Source organism: Aspergillus glaucus (genome assembly GCF_001890805.1).
Source record: "Aspergillus glaucus CBS 516.65 unplaced genomic scaffold ASPGLscaffold_3, whole genome shotgun sequence".
Taxonomy (NCBI): Eukaryota; Fungi; Ascomycota; class Eurotiomycetes; order Eurotiales; family Aspergillaceae; genus Aspergillus; species Aspergillus glaucus.
Window position 1 is genome coordinate 1,397,764 of NW_019170455.1, and position 12,726 is coordinate 1,410,489.

The 12,726-nt window shown below is 51.5% G+C and overlaps 3 protein-coding genes across 3 annotated transcripts; 1 reads left to right on the forward strand and 2 right to left on the reverse strand.

Annotated features, from left to right (window-relative positions):
- Nucleotides 1–17: 17 nt before the first annotated feature.
- On the forward strand, nucleotides 18–3,004 carry ASPGLDRAFT_164824 (U4/U6-U5 snRNP complex subunit PRP6; the record flags this gene model as incomplete). Its single annotated transcript, XM_022542585.1, has 3 exons — nucleotides 18–397; nucleotides 503–2,783; nucleotides 2,861–3,004. 3 exons carry the CDS (start codon nucleotides 18–20, stop codon nucleotides 3,002–3,004), a joined length of 2,805 nt encoding a protein of 934 aa, XP_022404736.1.
- An 881-nt stretch (nucleotides 3,005–3,885) lies between these two features.
- Nucleotides 3,886–11,447, reverse strand: ASPGLDRAFT_64095 (uncharacterized protein; the record flags this gene model as incomplete). The annotated part of the gene is made up of 9 exons (XM_022548737.1): nucleotides 3,886–4,550; nucleotides 4,604–4,712; nucleotides 4,781–5,055; nucleotides 5,134–5,394; nucleotides 5,906–7,018; nucleotides 7,177–7,579; nucleotides 7,636–8,973; nucleotides 9,588–11,282; nucleotides 11,373–11,447. The coding sequence occupies 9 exons, from the start codon at nucleotides 11,445–11,447 to the stop codon at nucleotides 3,886–3,888; spliced, it is 5,934 nt and encodes a 1,977-aa protein (XP_022404737.1).
- A 494-nt stretch (nucleotides 11,448–11,941) lies between these two features.
- On the reverse strand, nucleotides 11,942–12,679 carry ASPGLDRAFT_32515 (mitochondrial 37S ribosomal protein bS18m; the record flags this gene model as incomplete). The annotated part of the gene is made up of 3 exons (XM_022544183.1): nucleotides 11,942–12,154; nucleotides 12,239–12,477; nucleotides 12,544–12,679. 3 exons carry the CDS (start codon nucleotides 12,677–12,679, stop codon nucleotides 11,942–11,944), a joined length of 588 nt encoding a protein of 195 aa, XP_022404738.1.
- Between the last annotated feature and the right edge of the window lie 47 nt (nucleotides 12,680–12,726).

The following is a 12,726-nucleotide window of genomic DNA, read 5'->3' on the forward strand; positions in this document are numbered from 1 at the left end:
AGAGACTTTTCGTCAACATGGCGTCCGGGCGGAAAGACTTCTTGAACCAACCAGCCCCCGAAAACTACGTTGCGGGTTTAGGTCGTGGTGCCACCGGATTCACGACGCGGTCGGATCTGGGACCTGCACGAGAGGGCCCTACACCAGAACAGATCCAAGCTGCACTTGCGAAAAGAGCAGAGCTCTTGGGCGCAGCTCCCCCAACGGCATACGGAGCTGCTCAAAAAGGCGGCAAGGAAGATGAAGGGGATGAAGGAGGGGACGATGAACGATTCCAAGATCCGGACAACGAAGTCGGTCTTTTCGCCTACGGCCAGTTTGATCAGGATGATGACGAGGCAGATCGCATTTATGAGGAAGTAGATGAGAAAATGGACAAGCGACGGAGGATAAGAAGGTTAGTATTATTTCCCCCTGCCCCGAAAACCATTCTTTTTTGTTCATCGGGTTCACCCCGGTTGTTTTGGACAGCAGACCGACTTGAATACTCGCCACCTTATAGGGAAGCCCGCGAAAAACAAGAGCAAGAAGAACACGAACAAAAGAACCCCAAGATCCAGCAGCAATTCGCCGATTTGAAACGTTCCTTAGCTTCGGTTTCCGAGGATGACTGGGCCAACCTTCCTGAAGTCGGAGATCTTACCGGAAAGAACAGACGAGCGAAGCAGAATCTACGCCAGCGTTTCTATGCCGTACCGGACAGTGTTATTGCCGGCGCAAGAGACGCGCAGCAATTCGATACTACCATAAACGAGGACGGCACGCAAACCGAAGGTGGAGGCGGGGACGGAGCGATGACGAACTTTGCGGATATCGGTGCTGCTCGTGACAAGGTGCTGAAAGTCAGACTCGACCAAGCTGCGGGATCGACAGGTGATGCCGCGTCGGGAAGTTCGACAAGTATCGACCCGAAGGGATACCTCACGAACCTCACGCAATCAGAACTCAAGGCCGGTGAAGTGGAAATCAGTGACATCAAGCGTGTTCGCGTCTTGCTCGAGTCGGTAACGAAGACGAACCCGAAACATGGCCCAGGTTGGATTGCCCTTGCACGTTTGGAGGAGTTGGCTGGGAAAATGGTGACCGCTAGAAATACCATGGCCAAGGGTTGCGAGCTTTGTCCGAAGAGCGAAGATGCGTGGTTGGAGAATATCCGACTTAACGAGGGACATAACGCCAAGGTCATTGCTGCGAATGCGATTAAAAACAACGATCATTCGACGAGACTCTGGGTTGAAGCTATGAAACTGGAATCGGATGCTCGTGCAAAGAAAAATGTTCTGCGCCAAGCCATTCTTCATATTCCTCAGTCCGTTGCTATTTGGAAGGAAGCTGTGAACTTGGAAGAGGACCCGGCTGATGCACGTCTTCTCCTCGCGAAGGCGGTCGAGATGATTCCTCTATCCGTGGAGCTTTGGCTTGCTCTTGCTCGCCTTGAATCTCCAGAAAATGCACAGAAAGTCCTCAACGCTGCCCGTAAAGCAGTTCCAACGAGCTATGAAGTGTGGATTGCTGCGGCGCGACTACAAGAGCAAATGGGTACTTTCCACAAAGTCAACGTTATGAAGAGGGCTATCCAGTCTCTCGCAAGGGAGAATGCCATGCTCAAGCGAGAAGAATGGATAGCGGAAGCTGAACGATGCGAAGAGGAGGGTGCAGTTCTCACCTGCGGTGCGATTGTCCGTGAGACTCTGGGATGGGGCCTGGATGAAGACGACGACCGCAAGGATATCTGGATGGATGACGCCAGGGGCAGTATCGCCAGGGGCAAGTACGAGACTGCTCGAGCTATTTACGCCTATGCGCTGCGTGTCTTCGTCAACCGCAGATCGATCTGGCTCGCAGCAGCCGATCTGGAGCGTAACCACGGCAGCAAGGAAGCGCTGTGGCAAGTCCTCGAAAAGGCCGTGGAGGCGTGTCCGCAGAGCGAGGAGCTATGGCTACAGCTTGCTAAGGAGAAGTGGCAATCCGGAGAAATCGACGATGCGCGGCGAGTCCTCGGCCGTGCCTTCAACCAGAACCCCAATAACGAAGACATCTGGCTTGCCGCCGTCAAACTGGAAGCTGATGCCGACCAGACAGACCAGGCACGAGAGCTGCTCTCCACGGCCCGTCGCGAGGCAGGCACAGACCGTGTTTGGATCAAGAGTGTTGCATTCGAGCGCCAACTGGGCAACATTGACGACGCTCTCGATCTCGTAAACCGAGGTCTCCAGATCTACCCCAAGGCCGACAAGCTCTGGATGATCAAGGGTCAAATCTATGAAGCCCAGAACAAGTACCCGCAAGCCCGGGAGGCATACGGAACAGGTACCAGAGCGTGCCCCAAGTCGGTCCCTCTCTGGCTCCTGGCATCCCGTCTGGAAGAGACAGCAGGCGCAGTCGTCAAGGCCCGTTCCGTCCTCGACAGAGCCCGTCTCGCCGTCCCCAAGAGCGCAGAACTCTGGACCGAAAGTGTCCGCGTTGAAAGACGCGCGAACAACATCGGCCAGGCGAAGGTCCTCATGGCAAAGGCGTTGCAAGAAGTGCCCAACTCAGGATTACTCTGGAGCGAAAGCATCTGGCACCTCGAGCCACGGCCGCAGCGCAAGTCACGGAGTTTGGAGGCGATCAAGAAGGTTGAAAACGATCCGATTCTGTTCATCACCGTGGCGCGGATCTTCTGGGGTGAGCGCCGGCTGGAGAAAGCTATGACCTGGTTCGAGAAGGCGATTGTTTCGGACAGTGACTTTGGAGATGGGTGGGCTTGGTATTACAAGTTCCTATTGCAACATGGTACAGAGGTAAGTACCATCTCTAACCCCTCTTCCGCAGGGCATTGTAACCCAGTACAAACAATTCTAATCAACTATTCCTTCAGGAAAAACGAGCGGACGTCATCTCCAAATGCATCATAACCGAGCCCAAACACGGCGAAGTCTGGCAAGCGATCGCCAAAGACCCAGCCAACGCGCGCAGGTCAACCGAGGAGATCCTCAAACTCGTTGCAAACAACATGAATTAATGCTTTCCATCCACGTCTGGGTGTAATATTAAATGCCTTCTCTTTCGCTTTTACTATTATGGGATGGAATGCTATTGCGAGTCTGGCGTTTGGGAGTGGTTATTCCTACCTGTATTATGAGAGATAGAACATATTACAAAGATGGCCATCTGCACTGAGTGGGTGATGGTCTGTTATTTCTTAAGGTTGCTTTTCCTATAAGCGTCGCATCAGAAAGGAGTATATATAGAGCAACAAATATATCATCTTTAAAGCCAACAAATTGTACATATTGCACATCACTTCTAAGAAAGAGTAAGTAACTAGTAGGAGAGAAATATAAATAATAAGAACCATAAAACCTGTCAAGTCAACCCACGGGTATCGAACAAAATCCCACCACTGGTGCATCCAAGTCATCTCGTCTTTTTGTTGTAAATGTAACAATGTAAAACTTCCCCCTTGATCAAACCGAGCCAAATATCCAATTCGGAGATACCACAGCATAGCACACTCTCGCAAGTCAGGTCCTCCTCTAGCAATAGTAACATAAATGAATCTGCAAGGAGCAGGAGATAGACCATGGGATCCAAGATGATAGGAATCGAAGATGGAAACGCAAAAACAAAAACAAAAACAGAGCAAACTCCATGCCAGATGCGAGAATAAAACAAAGAAGTTTCGTGTCACAGCGTGACAGACAGCCTTCCTTTAGACTCCCAGGACGCCAGACCGGACGTCTCAGTCCTTGGTCCAATTATATCAAAATTAGCATCAACAAACCCAACACATGAAAGGTTTGTGGGAAAAAAGAAACGAGGAAAGGTAGAATGATACAAATGTGTCGGAGGTAGGATGTAAGGAGGGAGAAAAGAGAAGAAGAGGGTAAAGAATGGAAAAGGCTATGCAGCCATGGACAGACACTCGTCCAGCAACGAGCCCAATTGGTCCTGGTCCGTGGCGCCGGCTCCTTCCCAGCCCGAGTCGGCTTCGTCCAGATCCATCTCGTCAGTGAAACCGGCTTTCGTATCGTCATCAGTAAGAAGCGGGGCACCATCAACTGTGCGGTCTTGCTTCTCCGTCTCAAGCTCATCCTCGAGATAACCGCCCATGACCTGATCTATAATTAGAGGCATATGGCTGAGTACCCCCTCACCGAGTTCCAAGGCTAATCGAAGATCTCGGACCCCGAGAGGTTTCCTAACGGCCGCTTCTTTCGCTTCCACGGGAAGTAACCCACTTGCGCCGTCCTTGACGATCTCTCCGCGAGTGTAGGCCAGTTCCTCTTGTTCAAGCTGTTGTCGATACTTCCGCATCATCATGCCATTGATGGTACCGGACGGGCCATTGGATCTAGTTCGTGAGAAGACAACAGACAGAACCTCTTTCACAAATGTCTCTGTTGCAATTGCCATGAAATCCGCACAGGGGAGACCCGCACCACTGACAATGGATTCTTCATAACATATCGGGATCATGCGCGCGTATATGGACTCGGAGTCGGGGAACTCGCCGGTTTCTGAAGCTAGTGGTTGTGCGTAGCGTTTTCGAATTTCTAGTTCCCAGTCTGTGAAGATGGCGATTAGCACGAATAACCCAGGCACGTAGAAACAAACATACTGGTCTTATTCAAACCACCGGCACTTGCAGGAACCTGGCTTGGTAATTTGATTTGCTTGGCCAAATGATATTCTTCCAGCTCATTGGGCACCGTCTCGTTGGGGTCACGCTGTCAAGAAAGAAAGAACCGTTAGCGTCATCGGCGCTGGAATATCCTATAACAATGCCAAATCATACCTCTGGAATTGCCTTGAGACGCCGCCGGTCTCGAGCAGGCAGCTGCATCACCTCCGTCTTCAACCTGTGCTCAGCCGCATCCCCGGAGGCCGGCTTCGACACCACGGACGGCTTGTCATTCGCCGATACCCAACTCGCAACGCCATGGTCGGGGAGGTCTCTTGTAAGGTTTCCAATAATCGCGCATACGAAGTTATTGTGAAGGTGTTCGGTTTTCGGGTCGGCGCATATTATATGATCGACACGCGACGAGTATTCGCTTTGGTTAAGATGCCCTGTAGTGTAAAAAGCGTACGGAGTTAGCCTCGCTGATGTCACCCAATATTTGCGCAAATATTGAAATAACCACCCACCTAAAAGAAAAAGCGCCGTGGACTGCTTGTACTCAGACCAGTTATCGCCGATGGCGGCCTTCAACTCCGTATAGGCAGGTTCCAGTTCCAGTCGCGGAACGGAGATCAGGGCCTTGCTGGACGACTTCTGAGTTGCGGGCGCGTTGGTAGCAGACCCCTTGGACGAAGCTATCGCGGTCGACGCAGCAGCGTCCGCCCGACTCAGGGCCGCCGGGTCAATCTGCATGGTGTGGGCAAAAGGGCTCGCAGGAGCGCGACGGGCTGCGCGAAGCCGGAGGCGGGGAGGGAAACTAGTAGGACTTCATGAACGTATATTCCGCCTGTATCTGTGGGTTTCAGCTATAATAAGGGTCCTCGAGCCGACCACGAGCCTGAAAAGGTCGGCACCATAAGAAAAAACGAGAGAATTGATGGAATCGCGATGGAAATGGGGGCCGGACGATGGAGGGCGTTGATGGGGGATGATGGAAGGAGGTTGAGGTTTCCTCTCGCCAGAAACGGTTATGCCCTCCGCTTTGGGAGCGATTCACGACCGGATATTTGCTCTCGAGAAGTGAATAGAATATTGTAAACACTGGTCTACAGAACAATTTAAAAATATTTTTATAAATACTATAAACTACTGCAATCGGACCGCATCTTCGTTGAGCAAGCCGAACAGCTTCCCGATTTCGCCCAACACCTCTACAATTTCCATCGACAACTGGCCAGTCACCAGAACTGCATAGTTAGATACCATACAACCAGTATGAACAGGGAGAGTAAGACTTACTGTAGGCATAAATTAGCGCATAGTCCTCGTCAGTCGAGGCACGCGACACTTCCTGATCCTGGCGATATCGGAAGATCCGGGCGAGCAGCCGGTCTCGTGCATGCTCAATGCTGGGGAGAACATCGACGAGCGGATATTCGAGTTTCATAGACGAGGCCATTACTGACAAGAGATGGCTGATGCGAGACGACAGATGCTTCCTCTCTTGCGCCGTGTACCGAAGAATAGAAATCTCACCCTCGGAAACATCCCAGCTCTTCACCAACTCCAGATTCATTGCGTGGAATGCGTCCATCATACTCCGGGTACGACGGAGAATATCACCGTAGGCAGCGTCGGAAAAAGCACTCTTCAGCTCAAACTCAGAACGAGCTGCAGCTTGAAGAGATTCCAGATGAGACTGGAATCGCTCAATCTCCAACTTCTCTCGCGGACTCATATATGCTTCCAACCTTCGTTCCATAGCCATGGTAGACAAAGGATCCCGCTTCCAGATCAAACTCATCCGGAGCCAGAGCAAGCTCAGATTGTGTTTCAATTTCGTTCGAGCACTGACAGGCCAGATCACTCGTGTGATTATGACACCCCAGGCGCAACCGGATAGGACTGCAACGACGCGATGAAGGACAATGTCGGTAATGACTGGGTTATCTCCTCCTTCGTCATCATCGTCGAGGGCCTCTTTCTGCATCAGTGAGTAGGCATATAGAACAGAAAGGTTGTAGGTGAGCATGATGTATCGGCTCATTGGTCCTTGTTTCTTGACAATGTTTAAGTATGACGTCCAAGTCGCCATAAACAGGCCCAATACTGCCAGTCCATATACATTCCCGGAAGTCGCGTACCATGCTGCCACGGCACAGCCGGCCCCGAGAAAGGTCCCGAACGATCGAGCATATCCGGTGGTATTCGAGGTGCCGATGGTCATCGAACACACCAACATGTAGGACAACAAACCCCATTCGCCTCTCCAGTGAGCGTATAAGGGTCGAGTATAGGAAACAAACGAGGGTAAGGCGTAGAGGGCTGCACCAGTCCCGACTTTGATCGCAAATTTTGTATCGTCCCGTCGGAAGAACCCAAAGGACTTCCAGATGCGATAGCCCAACCGTTCTTTCGTGGGGGCGTTTTCGAGACTAGGAGGTAACGAAGTGGAGGGTTTGGACGGTCCAGTAGACACGCCATTCGTAGCCGTAGGGTTCCCAATCAATACCTGTTCTGCTAGGAAGTCAGCTCCTTTCTTCGGACGGAAATGCACGAACAAAACTTACCTGTATCAAGTTCATTTCCATCATTTGTCTCGGGTCCTCGACGCCAGAACTTCAGCCAGTTCCAAGACCGTCCGCTGGGCCTCTCAACAGCCTCGAGGTGCAATTCATCCAGAATTGCCAAGAGCTCTTGCAGCTCTTCACCGAACGAAAGGAGCGAAAAACTAAAATGGCCGCAACTTGCAGAGACTTCCTCAAGGTCAGCTGACAGCTCCACGGTTCGTATCTTCAGAACCTCCTTTTGGTGGTAGATGGATTTGAGGGCGCTTTCTCTCGATTCCTTATAGAGTTCGAGTGCACGGTCAAGACTCGTATGAAATCTGCTGTTGATGCAAACGCGGTAATCTGGCCCGGGACCGAAAGGAATTTCCTTGAAGATCTCCATGTATGTAAAGGCGAGAGAGCGCTGCCAACCATTAGCATCCATTAATTTGATGAAGTCATTTCGGGAGATGAAAATACCATAGAAGGTCCCAAGTGGTTTATGAACAGTGCAAAAATGTCAGCGTGTGGAAGACGGTAACTATCCAGCGAGTTCACACTGGATCGGTTTTTACGAGAGCTACCAGGGGAAGACACTTCTTCCTCCGATCTCTCATCAATAGGCCCCAGAAAGGGACGCTCATCATGCAATATCCATGGACTTGGCAAGGGTAGTTGGCCGTTCCCGCTTGAGTCGCCCTCGGGACTCCGGAGCTGCATCGATTCACCAAGCCTAGTTTGTTTGAGAAGCTGGAACTGCAGGACAGCAGCACTGCGTAAACCTCCCATATTATGGGTGATATCTTGCACCAGACGGACGACATTCTTCTCGAGTCTGTATTCCTTTTCCGTGCCGGCGACATAGTGCTCGAGCTTGGCTTCTTTCACTAGATTATCAAGCTGGCTGTAGGCCTGTTTGTGACGTGCAGCTGCATTGACGAACTCAGCTGACTGCAACTCTTCCTCAGACCCGCTTAGGAAACTCTCCGTAAGCACCCCTGACATAACCGCTAGCGACTCGGTAACTGTAGTCAAATTCGACCGGAGTTTCTTTCGGGCTGAAACCGGGAAGATTAAAAGCGAGACAGCCATGGTAGCACCCACACCTAAGATGACCATTTTCAGGACCTGGGATACTTTGGCAAGTGACAGGTCGCCGCTCTGGACGGCGCCCTCCTTGGTCAGAACCGTGATTGTCGCAAGCGAAGTCAACGAGCAGGCAACATTGACCAACGGATCACCCAATCTCTGCTTTGTCCATCCAATGAATCCAAGACCACCTCCACAGAACACAATGAGCACTAATGCATGCCCGAGCGCGCGCAAATGCAGCGTATCTTGGAAGAACATCGAGACACCCATGCTCGTGATGGAGACGAAGGCGGCGTAGAGGAAGGCCAGGAACGCACATATTGACGCCTTGTACATGCTTCCCTGCGACCTCGCTGGGTGAAAGTAGACGGTGACAGTAGCCACGACATGTTTTCCATCCTGCTGGCCCAAGAAAGACGCGATTGCAGGAATGAAAGTCGCCAGAGATCCCAGTAGGTAGGCCAGACTGCACTTCAAGACGCCAATCCCTAGCTCCGAAGACAGAAACTTGTAGACCAAAAGCCAAGCATCCCGAATTTTCGCACGAGTTTTCGAGACAACCCCTTCGTTATTATATGCGATGTCACCGGAAAGAAGCCCGCGTCGTTCGTCGAGTTCCGAATTAAAATTCGCACTGGAACCGGGGGAGGTATATGCATTTCGCAAATTGACCAGGCCTCTTAGACGCTGACCAGTCTTCGGTAGGACAAAGGTCGCCTGGCGTAACTATAGCATATAGACTATAGGTTAGTAAAGAATACCTCTTGAGACTTGCTGACGCTTTTTTACTTTACCTTTGGGCGCGAGAAGCGACGAGAACCGGTCGACGAGTCCCCAGACGACGACATGATCTCATTCTATATCCCGAGTCGCCCAATGCTAAAGCTGAGGTCCATAGTTTCTGGCAGAGAGAATGAAGCCTGAGAACATCTGGAAGGGTTTGGAGTGAATGGGGTTCTTGTATCAGCATAGCTCAGAACCGGGGAGCTCCACCGCAATAGCTGTCGGTATTTATCGCCACGCACTTTCCTGCTAAACACACAGCAGATCTTCAAGCTTTCCCTTTTGGGACATATGATGACATGTGACCAACTCAGCAGGATTTCTCACCCGATGCCAAGGGCTGCAGTAATATCGTCATATGTATGTACTCCGTAGAGGCACCATGTGGACGTTTCTCCGCGTCTAAGGGGGTTGCAAAGTCCTTACAAGGTTAACTACGCCGAATATCACGCGTACCTTGTGGAACAATATGAGGGCGCCGTCAGGATACAATTCAACTATCATACGATACTAAGCCTTTCTTGTTTTATTTATTTCAGGCCCTCCACTTTCCAGACCTTCACTGCAGCATCAGCACCAGCAGAAGCCACCTTGGATGACCCGGCAATCCATGCCACTCCGGTTACACCCTCCTTGTGAGCGTTCGTAACCTGGAGCCAGTCGCCAGGGCTGGTCAAGCTCCAAACGAAGATGTTGGTATCCACAGAGCCACTCACCACATAAGTGTTACTCTCATCCCAGGCAAGGGAGGTAATTCGGGCAGTGTGCGCCGTCCAGCGGTCAGTAACCAAACTGCCATCAGCAACCTTGTAGACAAGGATGCGGCCACGAGAATCACCAACTGCCAGGAGCGACCCATCGTTCGAGAAGGTCAATGCAGACACAGGGTTCCTGCCGGTCTTAATATCTGCCTTAGGAGATAGGCTAGTGCTAGAAACGTCGCAGATCTGAACAGACGTATCTTCGCCGCCGACAGCCGCCACGCTTCCGTGAGCCGCGACAGCAGAGACCGGCGACTTGGGTTTGTATTCCCCAGACTTGCTTCCATCGTTGTAAATCTCAACACCTTCCGAGGTTCCCACCAGCACGGTCGAGTTACCGGCAGCAACGCCCTTTGGTTGGCCGGATAGCTTAGAGGAGCTTCCGGTGTATGTTTTGGCGCCAATGTCAACGGACCGGAGGGTATCGTCCCAAGCCACACTGTAGATTCTACCAGCGCCCTCTTGGGTGGGTGCGAGGCCTGCGATATACGCCGTGTGACCAGCTCCCTCCGCTTCTTCGGCGAGTCCCTTCGAGACATCCCAGCCGCAGACTCTTCCGTCGAAGCTGCCGGTCCACAGAGTTTGACTGTCACTGTTGGACCCAAACTGGTTCAAGGAAGTGATGTTCTTCTGGTGACCTTGGATAACCTGTCTGGGCTCAGGCGTGCCTTCAACAAGGTAATTGAGATCACCGCTCAGCGACAAACTGATAAGCAGACCGTCGCTTCTGCCAGCGGGCCAAGTCACACCAACTTGGTGGTCTCTGATATCCTCTCCGAGAGTCCAGCTCTGCGAAACCTTGCCTGCCTCAGCGTCCCAAATCTTGACGGTCTTGTCAGCGCTCGCTGTCGCGAATTTCTTCGAATCGCCCGACCACGAGACACCAAAGACGCTTCCCTTATGCTCTCCCTCCCCAATTTGGCTCTTGACCTCACCAGTCTTGCCATCGTAAAGCCAGACCCGTCGGTCCGCACCGACACTGACCAAAGTAGAGCCATCAGGGCTAAAGGCATTTCCGTAGATGTAGTTGGTATGCTTCTCGCGGATCGCATTGTTGAACTTGAACGGCGCTCCGTGGTAGAAGACAATCCCCATGTCGTCACCGCCAGCGGCTGCTCGCAGGGGTCTTTGTTGTCTAATCGAAACGGTGTTGATCTGTTGCGTGTGTCCCATAATCTCACCGACGGTATTTCCACTGTCCCAAGTAATGCAGTGTCCGTAGCGCTGCTTTCCATCGCCGACGGCAATAATACGCTGGGAATCGCCGTCCCAGGCCAGATCATTGATTCGACCATTGACAATGCTGTAGTCGCCCTTTGTGATTCCGTCACCAACACAGTCCCAGACTCTGACTATACCACTGGCATCACCACTGGCGATGTAGAAACCGGAGGGAGAGAAACGGGCGACCGTTGTGTTGGCATTGTGTTCGGTGTACTGTCTCGCGATCGTGGGGTTATCGATAGACCGGACGAAGATAGATTTGTTCGACTAGATAATGAGACACAATCAGCATTTCGCATTATTACAATCAAATACTGCTCCGGATAATATTTCATACAGCATAAGTAAGACGTTCACCCTTGGCGTCCGAAGAGAGTTGGGTGGGTTGACCTCTCGTCGTGGAGGGGCTTGCGGCCCAGATGGACTCTGCATATGTCAGATTATGCGCGTGAAGAGGGGAATGAATGCATTGACATACCGTTGGTAATGGGCATGGTTATACCAGCAACGGTTAAAGTGTTGAAAAATGAAAGTTAGAGGGTATACAAAGGAGAAAAAGTTGGATAGGAGGGAGGTTGGTGTTTACTTGTTGTTATAGACTCCGGGGAAGGTTGTCGGCGTAGTGGGGAAGCATCACGACGACCGAGTTTCAGACGGAGGATCATCCCCTGTAGTCCGGCCACCAATGAAGCAGTGAAATTACAGGGATCGATATATGATAATCATATTGGGCGAATATGTAGATGTAGATGGCTAATAGTACACTCGTGTTCTTCTCATTTCTAATCCGTCCCATAAACAAAAGCAGTAAAGGCAAAACTCCATATCCTACACTTGGTATTGATTCATAACCTTCCTTTCCTCCAATTTTTTTTTTTTTTTTTTTTTCACTTTACCCCTGCATGCCGCGCGAAAAACCACCCCTCTTAGTATACATTGTTGGAATTCCCGTCCAGTCTCGCCTTGGCCTCTGCAGCCAGAATCTCCGGGTGTCTGTGAACGCTGGGCATGAGTCCGAGCCCGATGGCCCTGCGGATGGCTTTTGCGATTTTACGCTGGTTGACTGGCCGAAGACCGGTTTCGTTGCGGTGTTTAATGCGTCCCATAGGCGTCATATATTCAGACATGATCGAGAAGTTCTGTCACGGCATTCCCAGTTAGCCAGCCATTCCATTTCCAAGGTTCCATATAACGAAGCACATCTGTCAAGAGGAGAAGTATACCTTGTAGAGATCAAGAGGATTCTTGTCTATGGCGTCAAAAGCATCCGTAGGCGGGCTGTGGCGCACCTTCCACTTCCTCATCTCTGACGGACTAAGGTCATGCGGCGCATAGACATCTCCTGCCCTCCACTCGCGAGTCTGAAATCTTTCCAATGCCCTGCTCTCGGCCTGCTTCTTTTGTTCCTCAGCTATTCTGGCGCGGTTCTGGAGTGCCATGCTGCGGTGGTATGGTTTGGGGCCTATTTTGGAACGTCAGTCAAAGATTCGGCACAGGACGCTGGCTTTCGTTCAGAAGTTCGACGTACCCCGGGTAGGTCTAGCAGCGCTCTGGAGGTACGAGACGGTGTCTGCGTTTGTCGAATTCCACCGACATGTCGACAAGGGTCCGAAGTTGGCGCCGAATGTGCGTGACGGTAAACGGGAGAATATGTTGAGAGCCATCTTGTTCCGGTAGCGATTCGAGTAGAAACAACCCTCCAGAAAGTAAT